The following is a 27,589-nucleotide window of genomic DNA, read 5'->3' on the forward strand; positions in this document are numbered from 1 at the left end:
AATCGGTGTGTAATCAAAAAAACCATCGCAGCGGCACATTGGTCGCTTTCTCCCAGGAAACTTCACGGTACGGACGGGGGGAGACAACGGGTCCGTACGCGAGCCAATGAATGCTACCTTATCCGCACCTCCACGTGTCGCCCTCTAGCCATGTGTGGAATCGAGAACAGGTGGCCACATGCATGCAAAGATGGATCAAACTCTAGGGCTGGGGCTTGCTTTTGCCCTAAGCAAGGGTGAAAATAATGGCAGGCAGGTAAAGGTTAAAAACCTTCTTCACCTTTTTAACCTCTGGGCTGGCCAATGGGGTGGCAGGATTGGTGCACACCTCTCTAGAGTCCCTATCCAAGGGGACCCAACACAAAGATACCAAACACTTGACATACACTCACCTATCATCTACAACAGTGGCGTTTACAGAAAAATCAAAAGAATTTCAAGCGTTATGAGCTATTTTGATAGGAAGTTTTCATCCAATGTGGATAAGCTTTGGCTCGGCTGCTTAATTGGCTTAATCGGGGATTGGGTAATATAATTATAGTGGCTCACTACTAGGTTGCTGCCACGGAAGACTGGTTCCTTCCCTCGCTTCATAGCGTGTTTGATCTCTTTTCTCTCCTTTTCTTCTTTTCTTCTTCTTCTTCCTCTCATCCTTATCTTCGCGAGAGGAAGGAAGCAAGGAAAGCCCTCTCCATCTCCACCTCGCGCTCGCCATCTCTCGCCATCTCTCGCGCTTTTCTCTTCTCGGGTCGCCAAAGAGGGCTTTTGGGGATCGACCCACGAGACCCATCAATCGCGAATCGCGTCGCGGCGCTGGTGGGTCGGAGGACGATTTGGGGCGTTTTTTGTTCTGGTTTGGTTTGGTTGTTGTTCGCCTTCTTCGCGTTGCGGCGATCGATCAAAGGCCGTCTACGGTGGCTTCGGTGGCGCGCGATCACAGGGAAGAATTGGTGCTGCTGCGGTGTGAATGGGAGGATTGTCGCGCGGCTGCTGCTGCTGCCAAATGCGCGCTCGCCTGCTGACGGATCCCGAAGGGAACAGGCCTCTGGATTGCGTAAGGCCGCGCCTCGCCCGCCAGCTTGCTCGCAGGAAGATCCAGAATCGCCAGAGCCTCTTCAAGGGCTGATAACAAGTTCTTCTTTTGTTCTTCCTTACCGGGTAAGCTGGTTCTCTTTATTTCTCTTTTCGACCAAAGATGGAGGTTCTCATCGATCTTCCTTGCAGATCGAGGCGAATCCATCCCTTTGAAAGGAAGAATGTCGATTGCCTACCAGAGCTGGGAGATAGGATCGGGCCCAACCGTGGGATACAAAGTCCAGGCTCACCAAGCAGCTGGCGATGGGCTAAACCTTCGCAAGCTTCTCTGCCGGCCCGAGACGGCCGCCAGGTTCATGCAACAGGGTCTTCCTCCTCCAGCTCCAAAGCAGAGATTTTCCTCCTCCGCCACCATCGCCGCCACCACCACCACCACTCCGAGTGGCGGAGCTTCTAAACCGGACGAGGACTTGCCCCTGACCAAGGTGGAAGTTGTGGAACTTGTTGTGGCGCCGCCAGGAGGACTGGAAACGACTAACATGCCATCGTCGTCCTCGTCGCTCGTCACATCCTCCATCTCCAACGAGAGCTCGGACGAGTCGGACGACAAGGAGGTCCAGAGCGCGTTCAAAGGTCCCCTGGATCAAATGGATTCGTTGATGACCACTCTCCCAGTCAGGTTTGCTCCAAGTTCTTGTTTCCTCCATAGCTAGCTTGCTCTTGTTTTCCTCCATAGCTTGTTTGCTCACGCTTTGTTCCTTCCAGGAGGGGGCTGTCAAAGTTCTACGTTGGAAAATCTCGTTCCTTCACATCGCTGGCGGACGTGAAATCGATGTGCATGAAGGACTTGGGCAAGCCTGAGAATCCATACTCCAAGAGGAGGAAGCTTCCGTCCCACCGCGAAGGGATGGAGTCCAAGCCCAGGTTTCCACCACCCCGGATCTCCACTGGGATCTCCAAGAAGCCAATCTCCTCCAACGGGACGACGCTCACGCTGGCGCTCGCCATGTCCACCAAGGGTGACAGGCTCGACGGCAGCGACGAATGCTTCGCCACGGCAAAGCAGTGGCAAAAGAGCTGCCGATCATTCTCGCTCACCGACTTGCAAAAGGCTTGAACAAGTTCCAACTTTGCTTGAACGATCCGGAAGAACTTCCAGCGAGCTCCATGGTGGTGACACAAAGTTTAGCCGCAGGACACACTTTCATATGGAAGGTTGTATAATATCTGAGAGAGGAGGAGAGTAACTTGTAGAGAAAAAGAAAAGAAAGATACCAAGGGATACAACTCAGGGAGATGAGATGGCGTGAGATGGTGTTTTGTGTGTGAGAGAACGGGAAGGTTCCAGTGGGTTTTTGTATTTGATCCAGACTTTGACACTTGTATACATCGCTAGCGATGACTTGCTCCGGAATTCCATCGTTGGTACAAATGCTTTTCGAGTTGACTATCTTGCTGTGAATGTCAATGACGCCATCAGTCCTTGTTGTGTTGTGATTCCAGACCACGAGAACTTCTCCGGACGAGAACTTCTCCAAAGGTTCTTCTTTGAAGGAGGACGAAACTCTGAAGAAAAAGAGAAGGAAACTTTTAGAGCCATCCTGGAGAGACATACCTGGCTTTTGTGGCGGTTCTCTAGCCAGGAACTGGGGTGTTGTGATGCTCCCCGGCATAGATCTGGGAGAGGAGGACAAACGGAGCCGCACAGCTTTCGGTGGATTGCATCTGAGCCGCTGTTCTTGCTCCGCGGTGGAGGTCCTGTTGGTTCTTGCAAGCCGCCAGCATCGTGTTCAAAGTCACAACGTCTGGCCGGTCGATCATGCTGATGAGCTCCTCCGCCTCGTCCAGCCGTCCTGCCCGACACAGGAGATCCACCATGCACTGGTAATGCTCGTCCAAGTGTGGCAGCTCAAAGTCGGAGATGATCCAAGTGAAGTAGTGGCACGCTTCGTCGGTCAGCCCCGCGTGGCTGCACGAGTTGAGGATGGCGATGAGCGTAACTCCATCCGGCACAACTCCCTCGTTGACCATCAGCCTGTAGGTGTCAATGATATCGTCGTGCTGTCCGTGCCGAGCACACAGTGTCATGATCGCGGACCACGAGATCCTGCTGCTCCTATCCATGCTCTCGAAGATCTGTCTCGCGTCTCTCATGCTCCCACACCTCGCGTACATGTTGATGAGACCGTTCCCAAGGAAGTCGGACATCTTTCCTCCCTGTGCCGCCAGGATGCGAGCATGGACTTCTCTGCCATCTTCCAAGTTGGAGCACGCCTGAAGAACGGACGAGAACGTCACCTCGTCTGGTTCCGAATCCATCCGCTTGAACAGACTGAGAGCTTCTCGCTCGTTCCCAGCCGAGACACAGCCTCCAATCAACGCGGTCCAAGTTACGGTACACTTCTCCCCCACGCTCTCAAACACCTGCCTTGCCTCGCCCAAGGCGTTGCACCTCGCGTACATGGTGATCAACGCGTTCTTCACGAAGTCTGGTAGCATCCCGCAGGCTAGAGCACGGGAATGGACCTCTCTTCCGGTTCGCAGATCTTCCACTCGAGCACAGGAACTCAGGACGCTCATAAACGTGACGACGCTCGGTGACAGCCCCTCCAAGACCATCTCCCGATACACTCTGATGGCCTCTTCGCCACTGTCATGCCTGTTAAAAGCTGCTATCACCGCGTTCCACATGACCACCTTGTTTTGCTGCCTCGTCTTGGCAAACACCTCCCTGATCTCTTGCTCACTCCCACACTTGCAGTACATGTTGACAAGCGCGACGGCAATATCCGGCAGTCGTTCCAGTTGACACTCGATGATCCTCCTGTGAACAGCCTTGCCTTGTCGAAACGTTTGAGGGGAGCACGCCGAAACAACGGCCGCGTATGTCGTATAGCTCGGCTCCTTCCCTTCCAAAAGCATCTTGTGATAGAGACCAAAGGCTTCGGTGCTGTAATCCCCACACCGCTGCTGCTGCTGCGAGTAGCACTCTAGCATAAGTGTCCATGTCACGACGTCCTTTTCCTCTGTCCTATCGAAAACTTCCAACGCTTCCTTCACGGAGCCGCATTTGATGTGCAGACTGAGCAGAGCGTTTCCTATCGGCTGAAATCGAAAATCCTGCTTCATCGCCAAAAAATTTCCCTGCTCCAAGTCCCCCTCAATGGAGCAAGCCATGATGGCTTCGGCAACTGACACGCTATCCGGCTCCACACCTTCAGGCTTCATCCTATGGAACAATTCCAGTGCCGCTTTAGAATCACCTTGTTGCGCGTAGCCTTTTATCATGACTGTCCAAGTCAGGACATCCCGGCTCTCCATTCTATCAAATATCTTCCGTGCCTCTTCCATGTCACCACACTTACTGTACGCCGAGACAAGATCTGCCCGTATGGAATCCATCTTATCTATCCCACTCCAATCAATAAGTTCCCGGATCGTTTTGCTCAACCGTGAATCTCGCTTTAGCGAACAGGCCTGGAGTGCGCTGCAAAAAGTTGGCAAGCTCAGCTGCATTCCCTCGAGAATCATCTGCCTGAAAAGCGTCAGCGCCTTACCGGGGTCGCCGAACTGTGCATGGCTCGTTACCATGGCTGACCAGCTCACGTAGTCCTTTTGCTGCATCTTCGCAAACAAGAACTCCGCGTCCTCCAGACTCCCACACCTGGAATACATGAACATGAGCGCAGTCTCCACAACAGTGATCGATTCGAAACCAAAAGCCTTGACTTCCTCGTGGAGATGCTTACCTTGCTCTAACGTCGAGCACGCGGACAGCAGCGCGACGAAGGTAGCGGAAGTTGGCGAGACGCAATCTCGCCGCATTCTATCGTAGAAAGCGAAAGCCTCGCTGCCGAATCCAAGCTGCGCATAGCCAGCGATCATCGACGTCCATGTAAAGACATCTCTGGTCGCAAGCCCGCTGAAAACCTCGAGCGCCTCGTCCATGCAGCCACACTTGGAGTACATGTTGATGAGAGCGTTCTCCATGACAATGTCACGCTGCAAACCAAGAGAAGTTATACGCTGGTGGATGGAAGAACCAAGTTGTAAGTTACCTAGCGACGCACAGGCCGTGAGCAAGCTCGCAAAGACGAATCCATTCGGCTCCAAGCGCTCCCTCTTCATCCGATGGTAGAGCTCCAGTGCCTGCTCGGGATAGTCACACTGCACGAAAGCCGAGATCATGGCGTTCCAGGACACCAAGTTCTTCCTTGGCATGGCGTCGAAGATCTTGATGCCTTCCAGTACGCTACCACACCTGGCGTACATGGTCACCAGCGAGTTCTGGACGACCACGTCGCTGGCGATGGATCGCGACTCGAGAACTCTCTTGTGGATTTCCCTGCCTTGCTCCAGATCCCCCAGCCCGGCACAAGCCGCAAGAGCGCTCGCAAAGATGAATCCATTCGGCGGGATGTCCATCTTGTGGAAGAGCTCCAGAGCTTCCCTGTTCTTGCCGCTCCTGGCATAGCCAGAGATCATGAGATTCCACACGAAGTCGTTCTTGTCCGCGATCTCGTCGAATGCCGCCTTGGCATCGGCCAGGCAGCCGCATTTGGCGTACATCTGGACGACGCAGCGCCGCAGATAGCTGCTATCGCCATAGCCGGACCTGCGAAGATCGTCGTGGAGCCGCCGCCCCTCGGAAACGTTGCGCCTGGAGCAGCATTCCTGCAAGAGCCTGGCGTAGCGCGAGACCTCGGATTCCTTCAACGCAGCTCCAGAGGAAGCTCGCATCGATCAATCCACACAAACCCTAAACCTTCTCTCTTTCCAAGAATCTAGGGTTCTTACAAACTCTCGTCTCTCTCTTCTCTCACACTCGTTCAGTGGGCGTGGTTCGCATCGTTCTTCACCGATCCAGGGCTGCTGGCGCTGCTGCTGGAATCCGAGAAGCACGTCAGCTTCTGGAGTACGCCAGTGGGCGACGCCAGGATCATCTTCTTGCGCTGCTGCTGCTCGAATCCCACCGCATTGCCGCCGGCGGGAGGCTTGCACGACGAGGATTTGAGAAGAACATCCGACAGCAAATCGCCGCTGGCGCCGGAGGAGGAGGAGATCCTGGCGAGGCTGATGTTGGTGTAGGGATCCTCCTCCTCCTCGAGCTCGTGCTCGTGATCGTCCTCGTTGTCTCGATGATCGTATCGTGCCTTGTAGCGATCGTGATCGCCCCCTTGTTCTTGCTCTTCCAGCGCCAGGGAGAGGATCCCAGTGGATGGAACGCTCTTGAAGCAATGCATGGCGAGCTTGTCATGGCTGGTGGCGGGCATGGAGTTGGAATCTCGGGGCCAGTCGTCGTCGAAGAAGTGGCGCAGCGCCTCGGGCTTGCGCTCGATGCCTCGGATCAAAGGGCTTTTGCTCAGCTCCTCGTGTTCTTGCGACGATGGTCCAAAGATTTGCATGCTCCCGAAGTTGTGGTGCTCGGATCCAGCGATGATCTTGGGTGGCGACGACGATCCTCCTCCTCCTCCTCCTCCTCCGCCACCGCCGCCGCCTAGAGGCCTGGTGCAGCTGCCAGAAACCTCCGCAAAGAGCAGCTGCTCGGGACGCAAAGGATCAAACGTTGCTTTACTCATTCCATTCACAAACCTGAGAGACAAAAAAAAAAACCATGGAATTCACAAGAGCACCACCCCCAAAAAAAAAAAAAAAAAAAAGTTTCACAGATCAGTGATCTTCCCAGTCGCTCATCCATCCAAATTTCAATCTTGATCCAGCCAAGAACAAAGAAGTAGCAAGCAAGCCAAACAGACACGCAAGGCAGCAAAAAAAAGATGGAAGAGTTTTTTTTCACCTTTGATGATCTTTGCTAGCGGCAAGATCTCCAGCTGATTGGAGAGGATAGTGGTATGATCCCATGCCAGTCTCCATGATCCCACCACCAACCATCCCACCACCACCACCACCACCTTTGCTGCCGCTGCTACTCTGGTGTGACAATGCCGACGATCTGGCACCGCCATTGTTGGTGGCGGAAGTGGCGGTGGCGGCGGTGGCGGCGGAGTTGGATCCCGCTCCTGCCGCCGCGGCCGCCGCGGCCGCCGCTGCTTCCGCCGCTTTCCTAGATCTGTTCCTCCCCCTGTGCATATGCCTCTCGCAGTACTTCTGGTCCGCCACCACCGGCCTGGAGCACCGCCACTTCTTCCCATCTGTTCTTCGGCACCGCCCGGGCTCCGCGTCCATGGGGCTGCCCGATCCAACTCCAATCTGGAACCCGCTCCATGCTGCTGCTCGCAAGTTTCACCAAGAACACAAACGTGAGATGGCGATCGAGAGGAAACAAAGTGAGATCCTCCAAGTTTAAAGGCAGGAACAGTACGAGCAGTGATCCATCTTTGGACCCACAGACAAAGAGATAGCATGTTTGCAATCTGGAACTCACGAAACACGATAAAGCAAACAGTAGGAAACAAGCCCACCACGAGAAGATCGATCAAACACTCTAGAGGATATAGAAGCTTTGCCAGGAGAAGGAGAGCTTACAGTTCGTGGCGGAGGAGGGCGAGAGGATCAAGCTCCGGCGGATAGGAATGACGAGCTCGGGAGGAACTGGAGCTCTGGCCATCATATACTTGAAGATGAGCGCTTGGTGTTCTAGCTCCGCCCACTGCGACGCTGTGAATGGGAAGTAGTGGAGCTGTTGCTGCTGCTGCTGCTGGAACGCTGTGCATCACGAATCCATCCAGCCATGATCATCAAGTTTCTTACGCGCTCGATCGAGAGAAATCAAAACAAGGTGGTACCTGGAGAGGAGATGGAGTGTGGCTGCTGCTTGATCGCGCCGGCAAATGGGTATGATCCTCCTTGCTGCTGGAACAAATGCCGCGAGTACTGCTGCTGGAAGAGCATCCCTCCCGGATCCGCCAGGAGCGACGCGGAGCTGCTGTGGTGATCGTCGGGGGAGGGCGACGAATTGGATTCTTGCTGCTGCTGCCTGGCCGAGGAGAAGGAGTCCGTCCTGGACAGCTTCATCGATCGGCTTCCCTCGTGGCGATCTTCGCCCAGCTCCAGGATGGGTCTACATTGCTTGAGGATGCGAACGTCGCCGCCCGGCTCCACGGAGCCGCTCAAGCTGAAATCCATGGCATCAATCGATCGAGAACGATGGATCCAGGGGTGGGATAGCTACTGCGATTCCCTCCTCACTCTAAGGAAGGAGGAACTATATAGTTTTGCCGGAAGAACTTAGTAGAAGGAAACGTGAAGAAGAGAGAGATCACACTCTCGAATGGATCTCGTGTGTTCTTCCGGGAGTTTCTCTAAGTTAAATGCTTGGGTGATAAGAAAAAGGAGGAGGCAGCTTTAAAGGTGCTGTGGAAGAGCAGGCAAAAACACACACAAGACTGGCAGGGCACACAAAGCAAAAGTGATAGTTGGGCTCAAGCAATCAAGCCTGGAAGATCGATTTTGGGGTGTTTGGATTGGATCTCTACAGGCAGCTGGATGCGCTGCTGCTGCTGCTGCTCGGAGGATCCGCGGCGCTGCTGCTCTTGAGCCATGGTGGAGGAAGTATCGCTGCTGCGGCGGCAATGCTTGCTGTTCAAGAGAGCTGTGGGCAAATTGAGAGCTTGGATGCTACCGCGGCTGCCAGTGCTGCCACTCCAATGGATCATCATCAATTCCTCATCCTGTTCCAGAGCTTGCCCCATCAATCACTCGACGCGATCGATGGATTGATCAATCGTCTTTGTGGGAAAGAAAGAAAGCGAGCTTTCCAATCCAATCCAATCCAAAATCGCTCACTCTACTGTAGCTAAGTAGAGGGAAAATGGATTAGCATCCCACATCTCCTCTCTCTCTCTCTCTCTCGCTCTCTCTCCCTCGAGAGGTTTAGGTTGCAAACTTGATGCCTGGATTCAAGGAGCAAAACTATATGCCCCGCGAATATTCCACGCGTCCAACGTAAACCCTAAAACCCGGCAGGGAATCGAGCGCCTGACGCGTCACCGGTCTTACATTAAAAAACAAAGAAATATCTCACCTGGCCTTCCTTTACACCCTTGGCAGGGCACGGTAAAAACAAAAAAGGAAAATTACCTTGTCATTGACCGGGGGCGGGCGTGGTGAAACCTTGCCAGATAAGTTAGCTAGAGAGATAGCAGTACCAATACCAGCCCACCTAACCACAATAACCCACCACCCACAGCCTTAGCCAAATAGCAGATGCGGCCAAACGCTGGTATCAGGCGCATATTCACTGGATAATACGAGGCCCTCCACCATACGAAGTACAATACAGCAAGGGCATGGGACTTCTGGCAGGGCAGTCAGAGCCTGCGAGGCTTTAAATGCGAGCCACCTACTCTCATGCCATCATTCCCTCAACCATTGATTAAACTCTTCCAATCTTCGCTTCCATTCCAACGGTTTAAACTTAACTAAGTTACCCAAGAACCCTAAAAAGTTCTTAAGCGGGTCATGCATTTCTTGAGCCCCCTATGCCTCCACGAACGACAATTGTCACATGTGTGCATTAGGGGGGTTATGTCATTCATGACAAACGAGTTACGCAGCGAGGGGACGAGAGAGAGAGAGAGAGAGAGAGGCGAAGAGATCGGATCTTCCAAAGGAAAGCATTGCGGGGGAATTTTGTAATGCCCGGGGCATTTGTTTATGGTTTGGGCAGCAGTCAATCCGAGAGAAAACAAATGGAGCGTTTTCATTGAACTCTCAGCCCCAGGAAAGACGAAGACGCGAAGACGACCTAAACTTTGCCGCCATTGGGCATATTTTACAAATCATATGGAGTGGAGGGTTGGCCCCTTGGCTTGCGGAAAAGAGAAAAATGCCCTCGTCGGGGATAATCATGCGCATTTCCTCGGGGTTTGGGCTAATGAGTGGACACACATGGAAGTTGCTATCGGCTGCTTTTGTGGATGATCGATAAAAATTGCTAGCATTGGATTGCATGGTTCGAAAACAATGATATAATCTCAATCTGGGGTAACGAAAAAATTAAATCGCAGAGATCCATTGGGCATTTGGTCACATGCAGGTTGACGTTGAATAAACCCAATCTTTTGAAATGGGCGAATATCTCCGAGATACGCTTCCTTTGTCACCATCAGCGGAAATGGCAAGAAACAAAAGCGTGACACGAGTGGTCGGAGAGAATCGAACCCACGCCAGGTGCCACATCCACAGCTCACACGCCACGTGTCTTTCCATTTTACGGTCGACCAAATGCCGGCAAGCGGCAGCCGCTGTCGGGTAGCGGACAGAATATGCCACTCGCGCGGGAGTGGAGGAATGTTGTTTGCCTCCTAAAACTTTGCCTTTGTGTCAATTCTCTCTCGCATCAAAGCTAACCTAATTTAGATCAGAGCTAAGCGTTGCAAGAGTGTGATTTAATCTGGCAAGTGGACACATGGTGGCGCATGTGCCCCCTTAACAAAAGGTGAAACGATGCCTCCTTTTTCTTCCTTTTGGGGGCGGCGCGGATCGATTCCTTCCCCGGGTCAGGTCGTGTTTGTACGGTTAGAATGGCCACCACGTCAAGCCGTACGTACGGGGCGCAACAGGAAATTGGAAAGAATAATCAACGCGCCAGCCCCCATCGTGCTAAAAGGTGGCCATGCTCTTTGATTTACATATATTTGAGATCGAGGTGTGCTTGTTTCATTGGTGGCTTTGGAAGCCACGATTTCAAAGGGTCATACGTGTATACAAAGCCGCGAGGGAAATCTATCTTGAGTGTGGACCACGCAAGAGATCTCCTGGATTGACCAGTGTTTTTTGGATTTTGGCGGGAACATTTAGGTTTAGGTCTAGGTGCTTGGCTATGGCGGTTCATTGGCGATCTCGTTTCTCAGGTGTGTGATCCTTCTCGGCGATCTATTCGAGAAGAAGCGCTTCTACGTGGTGCCTTGCTTGTGAATGGATGTTTGCATTTCCAGCATTTGTTTTGTAGAGCTGCTTGCTTCATCCGGTGGATGAGAAGTCCCCATCAGCTTGATCTATTGGAGGATAAGGAAATTTTGTGGAGCAAGTAGGAAAAGTTTCCGGATGGTTTGTTTTCCAGTCAGCGTCAACTGAATGCTGGATCATTCTGGATTTTGAGTTTAAACTTAAAACTTAGATCAGGGAGTTGTTCCAGGATCCGGCAGCGAAGATGTAGCAGTTGTATTGGATAATTTGATCTATTGGAGGGTAAGAAAGTTTTTGAGCAAGTAGGAAAAGTTTCTGGATGTTTGTTTTATCAACTCAATGCTGGATCATCCTGGATTTTAAGCTTTCCAACTGGAGAAGTTAAGACTTTGGACGATATGTCTGAGTTCCAGGACCATGATCCGGGAGCGAAGATAGTAGTATTGCGCAGTTCAATCTTAAGTTTGTGCGTCGAGGTACGTCCCTTCGCAGGAACTTGGTGAAGAAAACAGTGTTTTTTTCAGCTTCGTTCAATGGGGAGCTCTTCGCGGCACATATTTTTTCCCTTTGCCTGGATGAACACTACAGGCAAGGTACTCTTGAGATGCTCACAGCATCCTGACGATTGGTTCCTTTCATCTTTTTTGTCGCTGAATCAGAAGATAGGGACATTTGAAAACGCAACGCAAGCACCGTAACGTAACTATGCTCTTTCCGAGCAAAGTTTGTTCGTGCTTCCAAGGCCTGCGCAATGGCATCTTCCGCTGCCAAGGCTACAAAAGCTTTTCCCGGTGCCAGCGGAATTGAACGAGTCTGAATATGCTAGAGGTACGTTACTTTTTTACATCTCTTCACAATAGACTCGGTCAGTTCTTCATTTTTGTTTCTTTCGTTTCTCTTTTGAAACATCTTCTCCGCTCGGAGGTACCACCTGTAGGCAATGATGGTGTTGATATGAACCCCGAATGCGTGAATGCTAAAGTTCTAGTGATGTGTCTATCTTAGCTGGCTGCAGGGCTGAATTCATGAGCGTTCGGTATCTGTGACACCCCCAAGTACGCAGTATGTATCCGCTGATAGTTAACTACCTGATAAAACTGTTTTGTGTTTTGTGCAGAGAGCTCGCGAAGGTTTGTCAACGAGAGAAATATCCCTGTTGCCTGAATATTTTTTGAATTTCTCTGGGGGAGCTAGCTTGTTTGGTCGGCTGTGCAGCTCGTCGTAAGCATTGCGATTGTAGAACACTGGAGGCTTGTATCGATGCCTTTAACTTGTGACGGTACCGTTCTTTCGATATTGTTTAAGTTGATATCCTTACGGGTCTTTGAATTTGTTCTTGGCGAGAGCTCAAACGACGTCTTCATTTCGACAACCACGCAAGTACAGTATCTACAGCGGGTGTCCGAAAACAACGGAGCAATGAGCAACAAAGACAGATGAGTCTACTTGCAGTGTCTTCCTAAATTCTTTCCTTCCCAGGTGAGGCTAGGCAGCAACAAGGCGTGAAGGGGAAATGGTCCTCCTAAGACAGCTGAGTTTGTATTTAACTCTTTGGCGGGACTGCGGACTGGAGGGATTTACAAGCAGGACTATAGCGTGCATTGTACAGCAACATGTGGAGGATGACGAGACGACTGAGAGCGTTGATACAACTTTAGGAGACGGAGGATTTGGAACTTTGGCGTTGTAGAAGGTACGAACCATTTCTCTTTATTTTTTTCTATCTCTCTTCTGTGAAACTTTTTTCTTTCTTTCTTCTTTCTTTTGTTTGTAGGCTGTTCGCGAATGATGCTGTCAAGTGCATGGTGTGCCCAAGTTTACGCGAATTGAGCAAGAGGGAGTGATACGGAAGGTGACATCGAGCTCGACGGGTGTCGTGCCATTCAAGGGGGAAAGCGAGCACAAGCAAGTTGCAAGAATGTCGCTCACATCGTGACAGCAGTCGCCAGGCTGAGCTCCTGGCAAGAGGCAAGCGAGAGCCGATAGCAAATTGCAATTGCGTCCTGGTGCTGGTGGTGGTGGTAGTGCTGCTGGAGGCGGAAGAAACTGAGCTCGACAAACAGCCATCAGAGTGACTGTCAGCAAAGCAAGCACGCAACTCCTCTTGCCACCAAACAAACGATATTCCGTTGAATCCATCATCTTTCGCTCGTAAGTTGCTTTACGAAACTCTTTCCTTGGCTCTAAGAATGTCTGTGAATTCCTTTTGTTGCAGGGGAACGATAACATGGTTGTAATTCAGCACGAGCAGGCTCTCCAGCAGAGAGAAAGAAGAAAAAGAAAATGGAAATGCTGTTTCTTAAGGAAGGGTGTGAAGAAACTTGCAACAAAGCATTGATGAGAACGCCTGGAGAGATTCTCTTTACGGCCAAGCCAAGCGCCTCTGTGCTGTTTGCGACGTCGCCTATTTGTTTTTGCCTTTCCCTCTGCCCCCAGGTTCGTAGAGATCTCTTCGATTTGTTTTGATTTCTTCCTGACCTGGAAAATTATAGTGTGATGGATGAGAGAGACCAGACCAGCTTTAAAACTATTTGGAAACAGCCAGCCAGGACCCAGGACGGACTTCTCGCTCAGGAGGTGAAAGAGAGGAGCGATTCAAGCTCCATTTAAAAGGCCTCCTTTTGTGTGAGTGAGTGTTTTTCCTTTGTTTTTTTATTTCTAACATGCGAGGCCCACCTTGCTTGTATTCAATGCATGCAGTTGCGTGGAGAAAGCTAGAAATTTTTTTACATTTTTTTCTGGGGGTTTAGGTGTTGTTTTTGGATAGTTTATGCAAAGATGGGCGTCAAGTTAAACAAGTCGCTCACTCCATGTGGTGTGTTTGAGAGGAAAATCACTTTGGCCACCTTTACCTTAGCTGGGGCTCTCACATTCACCACCACCTTTGACTTTGCCCGAGAAATAATCTAGACAAAGGAATTCCAGTTCGATTCCAAACAGTAGCAAAACACCAACAAGGCGGTGCTTGTCTATGATTGCAATGCCTCCAAAATAATCATCAACAATCAGTCCTTTTCTATCGACACAAGGAGGAAAGGATTGTCTTCCAAGTCTCCTTAGATTACATTTAATCCAACATTGTTTTTCACTTTTAACCACTTGAGGACAATTGCGCTTATAGTAAGTCAAGCTAAAAAGAATGGTGGTAAAATACAAAACCAAATTGAATGCCAGGCTGGGGTAAACCACGTGTGAAAAGTAAATAGGGCCTAGACCGTAATCAATGGCATGTAGAGGTTGAGCCTAGACCTGAGAAATACGAGAATACGTAAAAAAGCGAATAAACACAAAAAATACGGGAGAGTGGAAGAAGTAAATGTGAAAAAAAAAAGAAAGAGTTACGTTAATTTGGATGAATAGACCAGCCTAGCTATCACCACAGTAAAACTGCTTGGACTAAGTCATGCCACAGGTGTACGGCCACGGGCCGGCGGTCAGGGATAACGGAGGAACATTCGCGGCCGTTGGATGCCGCGGGTGGACGGCGGAGATCCGGGTCCCGCGTGACGGAATGTTCTGTCACGTGACAGGAGCGGCGCCGCCGCGGCGCCGCCAGGATGGGCGCGGTGTCAGCGGGATGTGACACCGCCGTCACTGCTCTGCCGAGGAGACGAGATTTTGATAATCGAGGGAGAGGAAAAGAAAGAAACCATCGATTCGATCTGGAAAAGAAATGCTTTTGTTGATTCGTTAAGCAAAGCGATCGGAAATCTCCTCCAAAACAATTGGGTTTTGGGATATGGCGGAGGAGATCAAAGGACAAAGAGGAGAGAGAGAGAGAGAGAGAGGGAGGGACTACTAGTCTTTGGCAAGAACGGGCAGTCTAGCAGCGCAGAGGTCGGCCAGAGCGCACAGCGCGAGCAGAGCGACGAGACAGTGAGTGGCACACAGATTTTTGGAGCACAGAGTGAGAGAGAGAGAGAGAGAGAGAGAGAGAGAGTGAGTGAGAAAGCTTGAGAGGAAGAAGAAGAGATTTTCTCCTTCTGGATCATCCATCACGAAAAAGAGTGTGATGGTGGTGGTGGTGGCGATTCCTTGATTTCGCTCCAGTGGGCATTCATGGCATAGCTAGCTCGTCGCCATCCAGCATTGGCGGAGATTGGATTTTTGGATCGGGGCTGGCGGGGCGGAGAGAGCGCCGCGCGGTGGCGGTGGGATTGGAATTCTGTGCCCGTTCCGTTCTACGATCTCTGTCTTCCACCTCCGCCTTGAAACCAAGAGCTCTCTCTAGCCGAGAAAGGAATGTGGGTCTCTTGCTCTTCTTCTTCCTCTCACGTTTGCGCTTGAGAGCTTTGGCTGCACGATAGGATGGCAGCGGCGGCAGCGGCAGCACTGGAGAGCGCCAGTCCAGCGCCAGTTGATAGATGGATAGATGATAGATCATGAGCTAGCATAGATTCACGCAACATCCGCACGCCATCGCCGAGAGTTCTTCCTTTCTTGCTCCTTTCCTGGAATGTGGGATCTGGGAAGAGCGAGAAGAGCTCGTATAGAGTAGATTGCAAGAACAGGACGGCGATATGGCGAGCAGTACCAGCAGCGATTGAAAGCTCTCGCAGTGGGCTTGCGATAAAAGATGAGATCGATGCACCACTTTGTGTTATCTTTGCTCTTCCTCTTGGCTGCTCTTCTTGGCAGCGCTTCCGGCCTCTCAGACGATGGTCAGTATCGATCGATCGATCTCCTTTCTTCTTCTGTCTTTCTTCGCTAGTCTATGAACTAAAGTTCTTTTTCTTTTCATGGGTTTTCTTCGCCATGGATCGATCTTCTCACTCACAGGGGTGGTGCTGCTCGAGATCAAGAAATCGCTCAACAATGCCGACAACGTTCTCTACGATTGGGAAGGAGCAATTGATCGCGACCCGTGTTTCTGGAGGGGTGTCAGCTGCGATAATGTCACGCTTGCAGTGATTGGCTTGTAAGTTCACGGGAGGATCATAACGCACGCATTATCATCATCATCGTCTTCGCAAGGCTCCATCTCCTCTTCTCTTTTCTCCTCTCCTCTTTTTCCTCTCTTTTCCATCTTGTCTCATGCTGGATCTTCCATCTTTAACTTACACAAGTTGCGATTTGTTTTTGCGGCCAGGAATCTGACTCAATTGGGACTTTCCGGAGAGATCTCGCCAGCTTTTGGAAGGCTCAAAAGTCTCCAGTATTTGTAAGTGGTGTTTGCGTTGCCGAGAGAGACCGAGAGAGAGAGAGAGAGAGAGAAAGAGAGCGCGCGAGAGAGAGAGAGTGTGTGTGTGTTCTTCCTTTAATTTTTTTTTTCCCTCCGTATCGTTGTGGGGACCAAGAAGACAAAGTTTATAACTCTTGCGTGTTTTGTGTGTAGGGACTTGCGAGAGAACAGCTTGTCTGGACAGATTCCAGATGAGATTGGGCAGTGCGTCAACTTGAAAACCATGTAAGTTCCTTACCTTTTTTCGCGTTTCTCTTGTAGTACTTCAATGTTTGGAACTATTCCAGAGATCTTTCGTTCAATGCATTCCACGGAGATATTCCATTCTCGATCTCGCAACTCAAGCAGCTCGAGAATCTGTACGTTATACCCGCGCTTCGTTCGAAGAGCTAATGAATCTCTCGCTACTTCAAACTGTGCAGTATACTGAAGAACAATCAACTTACGGGGCCGATCCCTTCGACGCTGTCGCAGCTCCCGAACCTTAAGACTCTGTTCGTTCGAATACTCTCTCTCTCTCTCTTCTCGTTTGCTTTTCTGATCGTCAAATCTTTACCAGGGACTTGGCACAGAACAAGCTGACAGGAGAAATACCAACTTTGCTCTACTGGAGTGAAGTTTTGCAGTACTTGTGAGTTGCTTCGAGTGATCTTGCTTCGTATGAAACTAAGACACGAGCTTTTGGCAGAGGTTTGAGGGATAATCTCTTGACTGGGAACTTGTCCCCCGATATGTGCCGGCTTACGGGGCTGTGGTATTTGTAAGTTTCCTGGAACACCTTTTCTATCTCACAAACTCGTTATATCACCGTTTCTTCTCCTTGATTGCTTACAGTGATATTCGGAGCAACAACATCACAGGTCCCATTCCAGAAAATATTGGAAACTGCACAAGCTACGAGATCCTGTGAGTATTTCTTTGTCGTGTGTTCACTTTCTTATTGATTTCTTTCCGTACTTAATTGCCGCAGAGACCTCTCGTATAACCAGCTGACTGGCGAGATTCCTTTCAACATCGGCTTTCTGCAAGTGGCAACCTTGTAAGCTAGCCTACTTGATCTCTTAGAATATCCATGCCGTTGTTTTACTTTGTGAAAGGTCTCTGCAAGGAAACAAGCTTGTTGGCAAAATTCCAGACGTGATCGGTCTTATGCAGGCTCTGGCAGTTTTGTAAGTGATTTTATCTGCGATGTGTTTTTGTTCTCACTCGCTTTTGACAGGGATTTAAGTAACAACTTCCTTGAAGGATCGATTCCTTCAATACTTGGCAATCTTACTTTCACCGGCAAGCTGTAAGCCATGGCGTAGAATCTCGTTTCCATGAGAGATTGATTTCTTGTTGCTGTAGATATCTCCATGGAAACATGCTTACTGGAGTCATTCCTCCGGAGCTTGGAAATATGACGAAGCTCAGCTACTTGTGAGTATTTTTTTGTTGTTTTCTAAGTTTTTTTCTCCTGAAAGAAGACTTAACTAGCCATTACTTCTTTCAGGCAACTCAACGATAACAATCTAACAGGACAGATTCCTCCCGAGCTGGGAAGCTTAAGCGAGTTGTTTGAGCTGTGAGCTTGCAGTGATGTAAAATATATCGAAATCTAGCTAATTTGGTTTCTCGACATTGCAGGGATCTTTCCAACAACAAGTTCTCTGGACCATTTCCAAAAAATGTGAGCTACTGCTCGTCCTTAAACTACATGTAAGTTTCCTTGAATCGTTTCCGTTGTCACTATTGATACTTTTGCGCACAGTAACGTTCACGGAAACATGCTAAACGGCACCGTGCCTCCAGAGCTTCAGGATCTGGGAAGCTTGACTTATTTGTAAGTTTCCGTAACTTTTTTTTTTTTCGATCGATCGTTTCTCACGCGAAACGTATAGAAACTTGTCATCTAATTCGTTTTCGGGAAGGATTCCTGAAGAACTAGGACACATTGTCAACTTAGATACAATGTAAGACCAGAAGTTTTTCCGGTACAACTTGACAATCTCTTGATTTGTACCAGGGATCTCTCAGAAAACATTTTAACCGGACACATTCCCAGATCAATAGGCAACCTTGAACATCTCCTCACGCTGTAAGTATGCTAGCTTCACGAACTGAGGTGAACTGACAATAATTCTTGTGTGTGTTTTTCTCAGTGTTCTAAAACACAACAAACTCACTGGAGGAATTCCGTCTGAATTTGGTAGCTTGAAAAGCATCTATGCAATGTATTGTCTCTTGCAATTCACGACGCTCTTTGCCAGCTTTGATTCACGGGAACTTACTTGCAGGGATTTGTCGGAGAACAATCTGTCGGGGAGCATACCGCCAGAGTTAGGACAGCTACAAACACTGAATGCACTGTAAGAGCTTTTCATCCTTTTGCTTCTTTACGTACTGTTCTTGTTTCAGACTTCTGGAAAAGAATTCCCTGTCAGGATCGATACCACCGCAGCTTGGAAACTGTTTCAGCCTCAGCACCTTGTAAGCTTTTCTTTCGTTTCTTTGTGAGATACTCACACTATCTTGTCAGGAACTTGTCATACAACAATCTCTCAGGAGAGATACCAGCGAGTAGCATCTTCAATAGATTTTCATTCGACAGGCATGTTGTGTTTGATAGTTTTAGCTTCCTTCTAACTTTCAGACTTGCAGCTATGTAGGAAATCTACAGCTCTGTGGTGGATCCACGAAACCAATGTGCAACGTCTACAGGAAGAGGTCATCTGGTATATAAAATCTCTGTTTTTTTTTCACCTCGCCTTCTACTCATCCATATTTTTTTCTTCATCTTCGAGTAGAAACGATGGGAGCATCAGCGATTCTTGGCATTTCGATCGGCTCAATGTGTCTGCTACTGGTCTTCATCTTCCTGGGCATTCGCTGGAACCAGCCCAAAGGATTCGTCAAAGCCTCGAAGAACTCATCCCAGAGTAAGCAAAGCATCGCGAAGAAAAAAAGCAAGAAAAAAACTGACACGCTACTTGAAAACCAGGCCCTCCCAGCCTCGTCGTTCTACACATGGACATGTCTTGCCACACTTACGACGATATCATGCGCATCACAGACAACCTCCACGAGAGATTTCTCGTCGGCCGCGGTGCCTCCAGCTCCGTCTACAAATGCACGCTCAAGAACGGCAAGAAAGTTGCGATCAAGCGGCTCTACAATCACTATCCACAGAACGTCCACGAGTTTGAGACGGAGCTCGCGACTCTAGGCCACATCAAGCACCGAAACTTGGTAAGCTTGTATGGATACTCGCTATCCTCGGCCGGGAACCTCCTCTTCTACGACTTCATGGACAATGGAAGCCTCTGGGACATCCTCCACGGTATGACTTCTCATCTTCCTTTGCAAAGCTCTAACGTTTTCATGATCTTTTGGAAACTTTCCAGGACCAGTGAGAAAGGTGACGCTCGACTGGGACGCGCGGTTGATCATCGCGCTGGGCGCTGCGCAGGGGCTGGAGTACCTGCACCACAACTGCAGCCCCCGGATCATCCACCGGGACGTGAAGTCCTCCAACATTCTCCTGGACGAGAGGTTCGAGGTCCATCTCTCCGACTTTGGCATCGCCAAGAGCATTTGCTCCGCGAGCACGCACACGTCCACGTACGTGATGGGGACGATCGGCTACATTGATCCGGAGTACGCCAGGACGTCGCGGCTCAACGAGAAATCCGACGTCTACAGCTTCGGGATCGTGCTCCTGGAGCTCATCACGCGGCAAAAGGCCGTGGACGACGAGAAGAACTTACACCAATGGGTAAAGCTTCATGGATGATCGATGGATCTCCTCTCACAAAGCTTGGGTGATCGATCTCGCAGGTGTTGTCTCACGTGAACAACAAGAGCGTGATGGAGATCGTGGATCAAGAGGTGAAAGATACGTGCACGGACCCAAACGCGATCCAGAAGCTCATCCGCTTGGCGCTGCTGTGCGCACAGAAGTTCCCGGCGCAAAGACCCACCATGCACGACGTTGTCAATGTGATCTTGACGCTGCTGCCTCCGCCCAGCGTCAAGAAATCCTCGGCCGGGGCTGCCAATGCCGCTGCCAATGCCGCTGTGGATTCCGCTGCGAATGCCGGTGGAGCAAACCGGAGGTATGTGGACGACTACGTGGATAGCAAGCACAGGGACAATCTCTCGGCCAGCAGCACCACCTCGGGCGGCCACCTCTTTGTCAAGTTTGGCGAAGTTATCTCCCAAGGGTGAAAAATTTTCCCACCTCTTGTATCATATAACTAAAATAGCTACTCTGTTTTTAGGGTTCATCTTTTAGGGTTCTTCACGAGAAATTCTCCCTCTTTCTTTCCATTAGATTTTAGTTCAACATTTGCAGTGATCTAGAGATCACAAAATCAAAGAGGCAAAAACTGGGGATGGAGGAAACAATAGACTGATTGCATCGCTTACAGCTCCAGCTTGAGCTCCTCGTTCTCCTTGGTGAGGAAATGGATGACATAGGGCAGAACCCTAATGACGCCCACCCAGATGCCGAACTGCGTCAGATGGCTGCGGAGCTGCCGGTGCGCCTCCGCCTTGTCGGGCAGCTGAATCTGTCCCAGAAACATCCTGCCACGAGCGCGCGCTGCTGCCGCCCAACCAAGAACCCTAACACCAAAACTCTACAGAACCCTAAAAACGCTTAAAAGACCAAGTAGGAAAAACCCTTAAAAAAGGCAAACCCTAATAAATAGGATGGAATTGTGCTGCTATTAGAAATTGTTGTTTTCCTTGCAGATGTCAAGAGGCTGACTCTTAGAGGGAAGAACCTACCCGAATTGCCAATAGGACTCAGCCCGCCTGGCCACAATTTGAGCAAGAGATGACAGCCTTTGTGGGATCCCTGGATGATACGCAGATATTCGACGAGAGTGCTACTGTTCATCCTCTTCCAGTAGTGTCTGAAAAAGTAGGAGTCAGAGGTGCCATGGATCTATCCACGTTTGGAGAGCATGGCAGCGGAGTTAGGAATTCCACTTCTCTATGTAGCTGGTGCAAGTGGTCGATCATACCCATACACGGACCATGTAATCTTGGACGCAAGACTTCCTCAACCAGCTGGGAACCGGAAGAAGCTCTCTCGTCGTGTTTTTGGGAATGGCGAGTTGAGTGGGCCATGGGAGTCGAAAAATTCGGGATGAGACTTGCGACTAGCTCTGGAGGACAATCAACAGGCCTCGAAGCTTATCAAAGACATTCAACAACTGTTTGGTGACATGGTCATGGACGAAACACGTATCGGCTTTATCTCGAACTATTCACAGACTATTTGCTTCCAGAGGATTGATGCAACCAGCAAGACATTGCAGTGTTCACCTGTGATTCGTGTGGATGGTGGTGCACCACTCGGAGCCTTTCTGTTTGTTCTTGTGGCAGCTCACAAGGACAGTGCCACCACAAAGCTCCATATGCAGCGGGAATTGGTGCTGTCGGCTCCGGTTCGAGGTTCCTCGTTGAAGCTACCGAGGGGCAGCCACTATCAACGCTATGACATGTCAATGGTGGTTGAAGAAGAGAGGTTTCATGAGCTCTCTGCTCCAACCATAAATGAGCTTGGTTTGGCAGGTATGCATTCAGAGTAGAGTTGAGTGATTTAGTTTTGATTTGTGTTCATTGTGTTGCAGGTATGGGGAAATATGGAAACGTTTTAGATCTTGTTTTGAAGACATTCGATCTACGGGAGGAAGAAGCTATTAAAGCTTTCGTGCAAGAGGAAAGGGTTTATGTAGCAATCCAGGGCATCCTCGAGATCTATCCTCCGATGTTTTTTGGTGTTGGCCGTCTTCCTCACTGTAACGTTGTCTACTTGGCTCTGTCGGACGAGGGCTAGGTGATGTGGTCACAACAGGTTCTATATCTTTGGAAGTAAGACACGGGCTACTTGAGATTCATTCCAAAGGAGTTCTACATGGGGATCTAAAATGTTCCTATGTTTTAATTCGGATGGCAAGCCAAAGTTTCTGGACTTCGATCGTGCAATCTTCAATCCTTCACATGAAATGATAGAAAAGCACACAGTTGGAGGTTAGTTAAAAAATGAAGCTAGTTAAAGACTAGTGACTGTCAATCTATGTAAGTCGTTTGGAAGGTGACTATCATGACTTTTTGGTTTGCTTTTAGAAAACCTGGGCAAGGTTTAGTATTAAGATTCTTACATATACACTAATATAAACAGTATTTACCATCTATGAGTAAATGTTGAGGGTTGTCACATGAATTTGATTCATAAGCTGAGCTCTAGATGTGTGAGCAGCTCTAGGGTTTTCTCAATATTCTAGAGATATGACTAACAATTGTATTTAAACTTTGGCCTTTCCTTTTCAGTTCCTTCCTTGATGCTCATAACACAATCCCTGAAGAGCATTATCCACACCCACAACTCTTAAGCAAAGAATCAGAGCAATTTCAGTAGGAACTGGATAATATTTCTAGCCACCAGAAGTTAATCTAGAGCTTTACCATGAAGGCACTTGCATTCATGAGCATTACATATACTTTGTTACATAATGGACAAGCTCTATGTGAGAGATGGCCATGCAAGTAAAGCTATAGTAATTTTAAAAATAAAGGAATATACTATACTATAATGTATTTATCTGCTTTTGACAAACTAAAAGGAAATAGTACCAGATTTAGGCTTATGCTATTATATATATCTTCATTAGGAAAACTTTATTAGAAAATGAATAATTTGTTAGTCATAAAAATAAGAAATGATGGTGTTAATTAACTTTTTATCAAGAAGGTTAGTAAGTGAAAGTTAAGCTCAAATTGAGTAAATTATAGAAATATATTTTTAAAATTGTGTTTATCAAGATGAGTTTTGATAGCATTAAAATATGTTAAAACTTAAATTTTTTACTTGATATAATTGTCAATATTAAATGGTATTTATAAATACTTAAGTTTAAGCAGTTTTTATTTTTATTTTAAAAATATTTATATATAATAAAGATAATTATGATATATATATATATATATTATTGTGAAAGTATTTCTATATATCCAAAACATTCTCACATTTGTTCATTATATCAAATTTATTATCACATTTAGTATTTATCATAAAGAGCAAAGATCCTCGGCATACATATTATATACCTATATTATATTATAGTTTAAATAGTAAAATAACACGAATTTATAAATTCTTTAAATTTTTTAAAATAAAAAAATAATTGATTAAAAAAATTAGTATGTTCAACATGTTTCTATAGTTTCTTATACTATATATATCATACACCTATAAATATTGAACTGTTAAAAACCATACAATATCTTTATTAAAACTATTAAATGGTAGGATTTTAGTGTTGCTCCAAAGACACATTTATTTATAATATTATTATTATTACATATTTTAGTGGAATGGGATGGTGGCTCTATCAACTTCCAAAATGATCTACAACTCTTCTAATACACTATTAAAATAAATGATTTAAAATTATTTATTTTAAAAGAAAGGATTCAGAAGATTAGCATGAGAGTCTGAATCCCTCTATAGATGTGGATCATCAAGCTTAAGTTCTTGTTTTCCTATTTTAATTTTGAAAGATTAGGTGCACTCTTAGTGTGTGGGTGACCCATTCTATCCGTGATCCCAATTTCAGGGAGCATGTATCCTAATATAGCGCTGACTTCTACTTTATCTCTCTAGATGAACGTGGTCGAAATCGGCTGAAGGTTCACTGCATCTGGACGGTCGAAACAGGCCGGGAAAAATCCAGTTGAAGTGAACATTATGACAACATAGAAAAAACACAGAAGGCCACTGGAAGAGAAGCTTCCTTTGTTTTTAACACGTTAGATAGATTTGGGCCAGCTCAAAGCACGATAAGCATGTAAAGAAAAAATAAAAATCTTTCTCAAACCAAACCATGACACGGTACGTCCAGCGCAATTTCGTACGTGTACGGCACGGAGTGGCCCTTGGACGCATCCAAGAGCCACTCCAAGACATGCATGAGCATCGTTTAGTTTAAGTACTTCGCATATCCGGGCCAAGTTATGCACATATGCTTTGGCTAAACTAACTAAACACCCAAGTTTAGCAAGTTCTCTTTGACGCTCATGAAACATTGCTTTCTTTATATAGTGACGCGGCTACTCGACCGAGCAGGGCCTTGATCCCGAAACACGTGCCGGTCACTAGAAACTGGCTGCATGTACGGTACTCCGTCTGTGGTGGTGGTGAGCCGGTCCGTGACCAGTAGTGGACCAAAGCAAGTGTCTCGTGATTTAGATAAAGCCGGTCAGCTAGCCGGTGTGCTCATCTTGGCCATTGGGGGTGTTTTAATCGTTGATTAGCGGCTGGGATTGGGTGGAGCGGCTATGCTTTGGCTGCACGTCATCGGGTAATAACCAACAGTAACAATGTGACCACGCTGCACTGTTGCAGCCGTTGGATGGGTCGCTCATCGACGGCCGCGTGCTGGAAGCTTGGATAGGAGAGGGGGGTCGCTCTCTCTATATTTCGCTGCGGGCTGGCATTTCTAGATCCCTGGCTAGGGCTTTGGATCGCTGCGAGGGAGCTGAAACGTCGCGCGGGGTTTCTTTCTCGCTGTGGCAGCCTTTCCGCGGCGATCGGATGTGTTTTTGATGCATTTCTTGGTGCTAGGGCGGCAGCGATCGCCAATGCGATTCTTTTGATCGATCGAGCATGCCCGTGATAATGCGAGCTGACGGCCTGCCATTGTTTCTTCTTTTTAGAGTCTGGGAGACATAGTGGGATCGCGGCAGGCAGCGCTCGGAATTTCAATCGGGGGCCATGACCTCGTCGCAAGAGTTCTTGGAGGAGGAGGCGGTGGCGGTGGAGGGAAATATCCAGGAGGAGCTGCGCCACCGGTCTCACGGCAGCGGCGGGGGAGAGGAAGCTTTTTCACTGCATCGGGCCACAAAGGCCGAGGTGTGCCAGGAGATTGTCAAGCGGCTCCAGGCGGAGAATCACGAGGCTTTGGAGGATCCCGGATTTCTGGAAGAGCTACAGGCACATTTCAATCGCTTGCCGACGAGGTGAGATCTGTCTTGGAATGCTGGACGGTGGTGACACCGGCTTGGAACCGGGATGAATTGGTGGTGATCCAGGTATGCGTTGGATGTCAACACGGAGAGGGCTGAGGACGTGCTCATGCACAAGCGATTGCTGCAGCTCGCGGAGAATCCCGACATCAGGCCCGTCTTTCACGTCCGGATCGTCCAAGTAAGTGCGTGCCTTTCGTTTCGAGCAGATTCGAATGCGCTCGCTCCCATTCTCCGATACTTATGCTGCGAAAACAATACCTGACCATACTAGGTCCAGCAGCGCTTGGACGAATCAGTACCAGGAGACCAGTGCATGCCCGTGCCTGAAACTCAGCTGTAAGTCTCAAGCTCAGCTACCTATTGCTTCCAAGTCTTAACTAACGATGATGTTCTCTTGTTTCAATCTTTTTTTCTTCCTTCCGTAGTGTACATCCACCTCCTGCATTTGGTTCTTCTCCGAACCTCGAAGCTTTAGTCCTCGATCTGAATAAGCCTTCATCTGATGAAGATCGAGAGAGTCATGCGGATAATTCCCCAAGGTACGATTACGCTTTACATATATCCATCCATCCGCAACGCAACGGATGTTTCTTGTGCTCAGCCGTGGACTCGCTCAGATCTTTATGCACGAAGTGACGATATCAACTATAGATAAACCCAAGCTTTTAAGCCAGGTAATAGTTTTTGTCCAACCGCCAGTTCAGTAGTCAAGTTTATCTTTCATTCTCTATTGACAGCTATCGGCTTGGCTTGCCGACGTTGGATTGAATATCCAAGAAGCGCACGCTTTCTCCACTAGAGATGGGTTTTCTCTCGATGTCTTCGTAGTGGACGGCTGGTCATGTGAGGTATGCATCCTTGCGTAGTTGATTTTTATCCAGTGAGATTGCCTATCAGGATACGGAGGGCCTACAGTTGGCAATGGAGCGAGCATTGGCTGGCATTGAGGTACTCACTCGTCTCAATGTTCTAGATACTAAGACATTTTCGCTGTTGCAGAAAGAGGCGTGGACCAAGCCGAAATCTCCCACCAAAACACTTTCAAATGGCCGCAGGCACGGTCATGTAAAGATTCCTTTTGATGGGAAGGATGATTGGGAGATCGATAGTGAGCAGTTGAAACTGCTGCATAAGGTGGCTTCTGGCTCCTTCGGTGATCTGTAAGATTTTTTCTTGTCGTTTTGTTTTCTTTCCTTGCACTTCAACTTTTTTTTCTTTTTCCAGTTTCCGAGGAGTGTACTGCGGGCAAGATGTTGCAATTAAAGTGTTGAAACCCGAGCGTTTGAACGAAGATTTGCAAAAGGAATTTGCTCAAGAAGTCTTCATCATGCGGTAACCGCTATAGCATTTCGTAACATTGTAAATTGATCCTTTATTCTTCCAGGAAAGTGCGCCACAAAAACGTTGTGCAGTTTATAGGAGCATGCACTAAGCCGCCGAACTTATCTATAGTCACTGGTCTGCAAGCTGTCTCTGTCGAGATTATCGATTTGACTTTGTCCTTGCAGAGTACATGTCCGGTGGAAGTGTTTACGATTATTTGCACAAGCATCGATCCGTTTTAAAACTACCGATGGCACTGAGAGTGGCTATTGACGTGTCAAAAGGAATGGATTATCTGCACCAGAACAACATAGTTCACCGGGATTTGAAAGCGGCAAACTTGTTAATGGACGAGAACGAGGTAGAGTGTAGACTTACCTAACCTAGATGTTCATCTTTGCTGTCACGTAGGTTGTCAAAGTAGCTGATTTTGGAGTTGCAAGAGTGAAGGACCACACTGGTGTGATGACTGCAGAAACGGGAACTTATCGTTGGATGGCACCAGAGGTAATTGTCAGCCATGGTCTGCATGCATTATAACGGAAGGCCGCATTTGCAGGTTATCGAGCATAAGCCATATGACCACAAGGCTGACATCTTTAGTTTTGGCGTAGTTTTATGGGAGCTTTTGACGGGCAAGGTACATGATTTGTCATATCAACTCTTTCTTAATACGAAGGCCTTTTGTTGCAGCTGCCTTACGACTATCTCACACCGTTGCAAGCGGCTGTTGCAGTCGTTCAGAAGGTAATATTGACGGAACTTCTGCTACTTGACAGAACGCTTAAAATTCCAGGGGCTGCGACCTGTTATTCCGAAAAACACTCATCCCAAGCTTGCTGAATTGATGGAGAAATGCTGGCAATCAAACGCTGCAGAGAGGCCGGAGTTTTCAATAATTACTCTAGTTTTGCAAGACGTGTATAAAGAGGTAATTTCCTCCTTGAGTCGCGTAGTGCTCACGGAGTATTCCCAGATTGGAGAGGAAGAAAGCGAGAAGAAGAAAAAGTCTGGAATCTTTTCAGCTTTCCGGCGGAACCTGTGACCATTCATTGACATGTACATGGTGATCCAATTTTGCTACTGAGGAGAGGAATTGGCCCCTGCGGATTAGCTTACATGGTTGGCTGACCAATAAGCCAGAGGTACAAGCTCACTGCT

General features: G+C 48.4%; 6 protein-coding genes and 1 long non-coding RNA gene across 19 annotated transcripts; 4 read left to right on the forward strand and 3 right to left on the reverse strand.

Moving 5' to 3' along the window:
- The first annotated feature begins 572 nt into the window (after positions 1–572).
- LOC9661322 lies at positions 573–2,449 on the forward strand. Its single transcript, XM_002982526.2, has 3 exons — positions 573–1,158; positions 1,225–1,714; positions 1,801–2,449. The coding sequence occupies exons 2-3, from the start codon at positions 1,257–1,259 to the stop codon at positions 2,150–2,152; spliced, it is 810 nt and encodes a 269-aa protein (XP_002982572.2). The 5' UTR covers positions 573–1,158; positions 1,225–1,256; the 3' UTR covers positions 2,153–2,449.
- On the reverse strand, positions 2,243–5,168 carry LOC112350805 (pentatricopeptide repeat-containing protein At4g13650-like). 2 transcript variants are annotated; one of them, XM_024687658.1, is made up of 5 exons: positions 5,094–5,168; positions 4,785–5,037; positions 4,593–4,699; positions 2,651–4,522; positions 2,243–2,601 (listed from the first exon to the last, which is right to left on the reverse strand). In XM_024687658.1, exon 4 carries the CDS (start codon positions 4,435–4,437, stop codon positions 2,671–2,673), a length of 1,767 nt encoding a protein of 588 aa, XP_024543426.1. In that variant the 5' UTR covers positions 4,438–4,522; positions 4,593–4,699; positions 4,785–5,037; positions 5,094–5,168; the 3' UTR covers positions 2,243–2,601; positions 2,651–2,670. The 2 variants fall into 2 exon arrangements, with proteins under 2 accessions (XP_024543426.1, XP_024543425.1); XM_024687657.1 differs by lacking the exons at positions 4,593–4,699; positions 4,785–5,037; positions 5,094–5,168 and having other exon boundaries at positions 2,651–4,582.
- LOC9661323 (pentatricopeptide repeat-containing protein At2g34400) lies at positions 4,589–5,775 on the reverse strand. The gene is made up of 3 exons (XM_024687606.1): positions 5,287–5,775; positions 4,785–5,202; positions 4,589–4,659 (listed from the first exon to the last, which is right to left on the reverse strand). The coding sequence occupies exons 1-3, from the start codon at positions 5,773–5,775 to the stop codon at positions 4,589–4,591; spliced, it is 978 nt and encodes a 325-aa protein (XP_024543374.1).
- A 15-nt stretch (positions 5,776–5,790) lies between these two features.
- Positions 5,791–8,879, reverse strand: LOC112350806. Of its 2 annotated transcripts, none has more exons than XM_024687660.1 (4): positions 7,782–8,879; positions 7,522–7,701; positions 6,833–7,262; positions 5,791–6,627 (listed from the first exon to the last, which is right to left on the reverse strand). In XM_024687660.1, exons 1-4 carry the CDS (start codon positions 8,119–8,121, stop codon positions 5,865–5,867), a joined length of 1,713 nt encoding a protein of 570 aa, XP_024543428.1. In that variant the 5' UTR covers positions 8,122–8,879; the 3' UTR covers positions 5,791–5,864. The 2 variants fall into 2 exon arrangements, with proteins under 2 accessions (XP_024543428.1, XP_024543427.1); XM_024687659.1 differs by having other exon boundaries at positions 6,833–7,265; positions 7,782–8,878.
- Positions 8,880–10,772: 1,893 nt separating this feature from the next.
- Positions 10,773–13,838, forward strand: LOC112350836. 9 transcript variants are annotated; one of them, XR_002993907.1, is made up of 10 exons: positions 10,773–11,187; positions 11,270–11,381; positions 11,430–11,498; positions 11,565–11,733; positions 11,911–11,967; positions 12,023–12,035; positions 12,100–12,598; positions 12,680–13,056; positions 13,121–13,341; positions 13,398–13,838. It is a non-coding gene; the product is annotated as an uncharacterized LOC112350836 (long non-coding RNA). The 9 variants fall into 9 exon arrangements; XR_002993903.1 differs by having other exon boundaries at positions 11,565–11,967; positions 12,023–12,598; positions 13,398–13,534; positions 13,606–13,838; XR_002993902.1 differs by having other exon boundaries at positions 11,565–11,967; positions 12,023–12,598; positions 13,398–13,530; positions 13,606–13,838.
- Positions 13,839–14,524: 686 nt separating this feature from the next.
- Positions 14,525–20,352, forward strand: LOC9661709 (LRR receptor-like serine/threonine-protein kinase ERL1). The gene is made up of 27 exons (XM_024687703.1): positions 14,525–15,566; positions 15,685–15,823; positions 15,995–16,066; positions 16,241–16,312; positions 16,375–16,446; positions 16,510–16,581; positions 16,647–16,718; positions 16,776–16,847; positions 16,922–16,993; positions 17,058–17,126; positions 17,185–17,256; positions 17,307–17,378; positions 17,435–17,506; positions 17,580–17,651; positions 17,714–17,785; positions 17,838–17,909; positions 17,968–18,039; positions 18,093–18,164; positions 18,229–18,300; positions 18,364–18,435; positions 18,485–18,556; positions 18,606–18,677; positions 18,728–18,801; positions 18,874–19,005; positions 19,068–19,406; positions 19,471–19,841; positions 19,904–20,352. Exons 1-27 carry the CDS (start codon positions 15,482–15,484, stop codon positions 20,291–20,293), a joined length of 2,967 nt encoding a protein of 988 aa, XP_024543471.1. The 5' UTR covers positions 14,525–15,481; the 3' UTR covers positions 20,294–20,352.
- A 4,126-nt stretch (positions 20,353–24,478) lies between these two features.
- Positions 24,479–27,530, forward strand: LOC9661324 (serine/threonine-protein kinase STY46). 3 transcript variants are annotated; one of them, XM_002982528.2, is made up of 16 exons: positions 24,481–25,096; positions 25,169–25,283; positions 25,377–25,441; positions 25,531–25,644; positions 25,707–25,779; positions 25,843–25,953; positions 26,003–26,053; positions 26,105–26,265; positions 26,330–26,437; positions 26,490–26,563; positions 26,614–26,789; positions 26,840–26,935; positions 26,988–27,068; positions 27,122–27,175; positions 27,225–27,359; positions 27,405–27,530. In XM_002982528.2, the coding sequence occupies exons 1-16, from the start codon at positions 24,852–24,854 to the stop codon at positions 27,471–27,473; spliced, it is 1,728 nt and encodes a 575-aa protein (XP_002982574.1). In that variant the 5' UTR covers positions 24,481–24,851; the 3' UTR covers positions 27,474–27,530. The 3 variants fall into 3 exon arrangements, with proteins under 3 accessions (XP_024543268.1, XP_024543267.1, XP_002982574.1); XM_024687500.1 differs by having other exon boundaries at positions 24,479–25,096; positions 25,386–25,441; positions 26,003–26,265; XM_024687499.1 differs by having other exon boundaries at positions 24,480–25,096; positions 26,003–26,265.
- Positions 27,531–27,589: the final 59 nt, after the last annotated feature.

Source organism: Selaginella moellendorffii, unplaced genomic scaffold (assembly GCF_000143415.4).
Source record: "Selaginella moellendorffii unplaced genomic scaffold, v1.0 SELMOscaffold_54, whole genome shotgun sequence".
NCBI classification, from domain to species: domain Eukaryota; kingdom Viridiplantae; phylum Streptophyta; class Lycopodiopsida; order Selaginellales; family Selaginellaceae; genus Selaginella; species Selaginella moellendorffii.

What these genes read in the sequence shown, in the direction of transcription:
- LOC9661324 (XM_024687499.1), top strand. Translation starts at nt 24,852, where the DNA reads ATGACCTCGTCGCAAGAGTTCTTGGAGGAGGAGGCGGTGGCGGTGGAG. An exon ending in CATGCGGATAATTCCCCAAG is followed by an intron (nt 25,645 to 25,706) that starts GTACGATTACGC and finishes TCTTGTGCTCAG; the next exon opens with CCGTGGACTCGCTCAGATCT. An exon ending in TCTGGCTCCTTCGGTGATCT is followed by an intron (nt 26,266 to 26,329) that starts GTAAGATTTTTT and finishes TTCTTTTTCCAG; the next exon opens with TTTCCGAGGAGTGTACTGCG.
- LOC9661709 (XM_024687703.1), top strand. Translation starts at nt 15,482, where the DNA reads ATGAGATCGATGCACCACTTTGTGTTATCTTTGCTCTTCCTCTTGGCT. An exon ending in ATTGTCAACTTAGATACAAT is followed by an intron (nt 18,040 to 18,092) that starts GTAAGACCAGAA and finishes GATTTGTACCAG; the next exon opens with GGATCTCTCAGAAAACATTT. An exon ending in CTCGAAGAACTCATCCCAGA is followed by an intron (nt 19,006 to 19,067) that starts GTAAGCAAAGCA and finishes CTTGAAAACCAG; the next exon opens with GCCCTCCCAGCCTCGTCGTT.
- LOC9661323 (XM_024687606.1), bottom strand. Translation starts at nt 5,775, where the DNA reads ATGCGAGCTTCCTCTGGAGCTGCGTTGAAGGAATCCGAGGTCTCGCGC. An exon ending in TGTACGCCAGGTGTGGTAGC is followed by an intron (nt 5,203 to 5,286) that starts GTACTGGAAGGC and finishes GCTTTCGTGCAG; the next exon opens with TGTGACTATCCCGAGCAGGC. An exon ending in GTGCTCGACGTTAGAGCAAG is followed by an intron (nt 4,660 to 4,784) that starts GTAAGCATCTCC and finishes TTGTTTGCGAAG; the next exon opens with ATGCAGCAAAAGGACTACGT.
- LOC112350805 (XM_024687657.1), bottom strand. Translation starts at nt 4,566, where the DNA reads ATGATTCTCGAGGGAATGCAGCTGAGCTTGCCAACTTTTTGCAGCGCA.
- LOC112350806 (XM_024687659.1), bottom strand. Translation starts at nt 8,121, where the DNA reads ATGGATTTCAGCTTGAGCGGCTCCGTGGAGCCGGGCGGCGACGTTCGC. An exon ending in ACACTCCATCTCCTCTCCAG is followed by an intron (nt 7,702 to 7,781) that starts GTACCACCTTGT and finishes CGTGATGCACAG; the next exon opens with CGTTCCAGCAGCAGCAGCAG. An exon ending in GCCCTCCTCCGCCACGAACT is followed by an intron (nt 7,266 to 7,521) that starts GTAAGCTCTCCT and finishes ACTTGCGAGCAG; the next exon opens with CAGCATGGAGCGGGTTCCAG.
- LOC9661322 (XM_002982526.2), top strand. Translation starts at nt 1,257, where the DNA reads ATGTCGATTGCCTACCAGAGCTGGGAGATAGGATCGGGCCCAACCGTG. An exon ending in ATGACCACTCTCCCAGTCAG is followed by an intron (nt 1,715 to 1,800) that starts GTTTGCTCCAAG and finishes TGTTCCTTCCAG; the next exon opens with GAGGGGGCTGTCAAAGTTCT.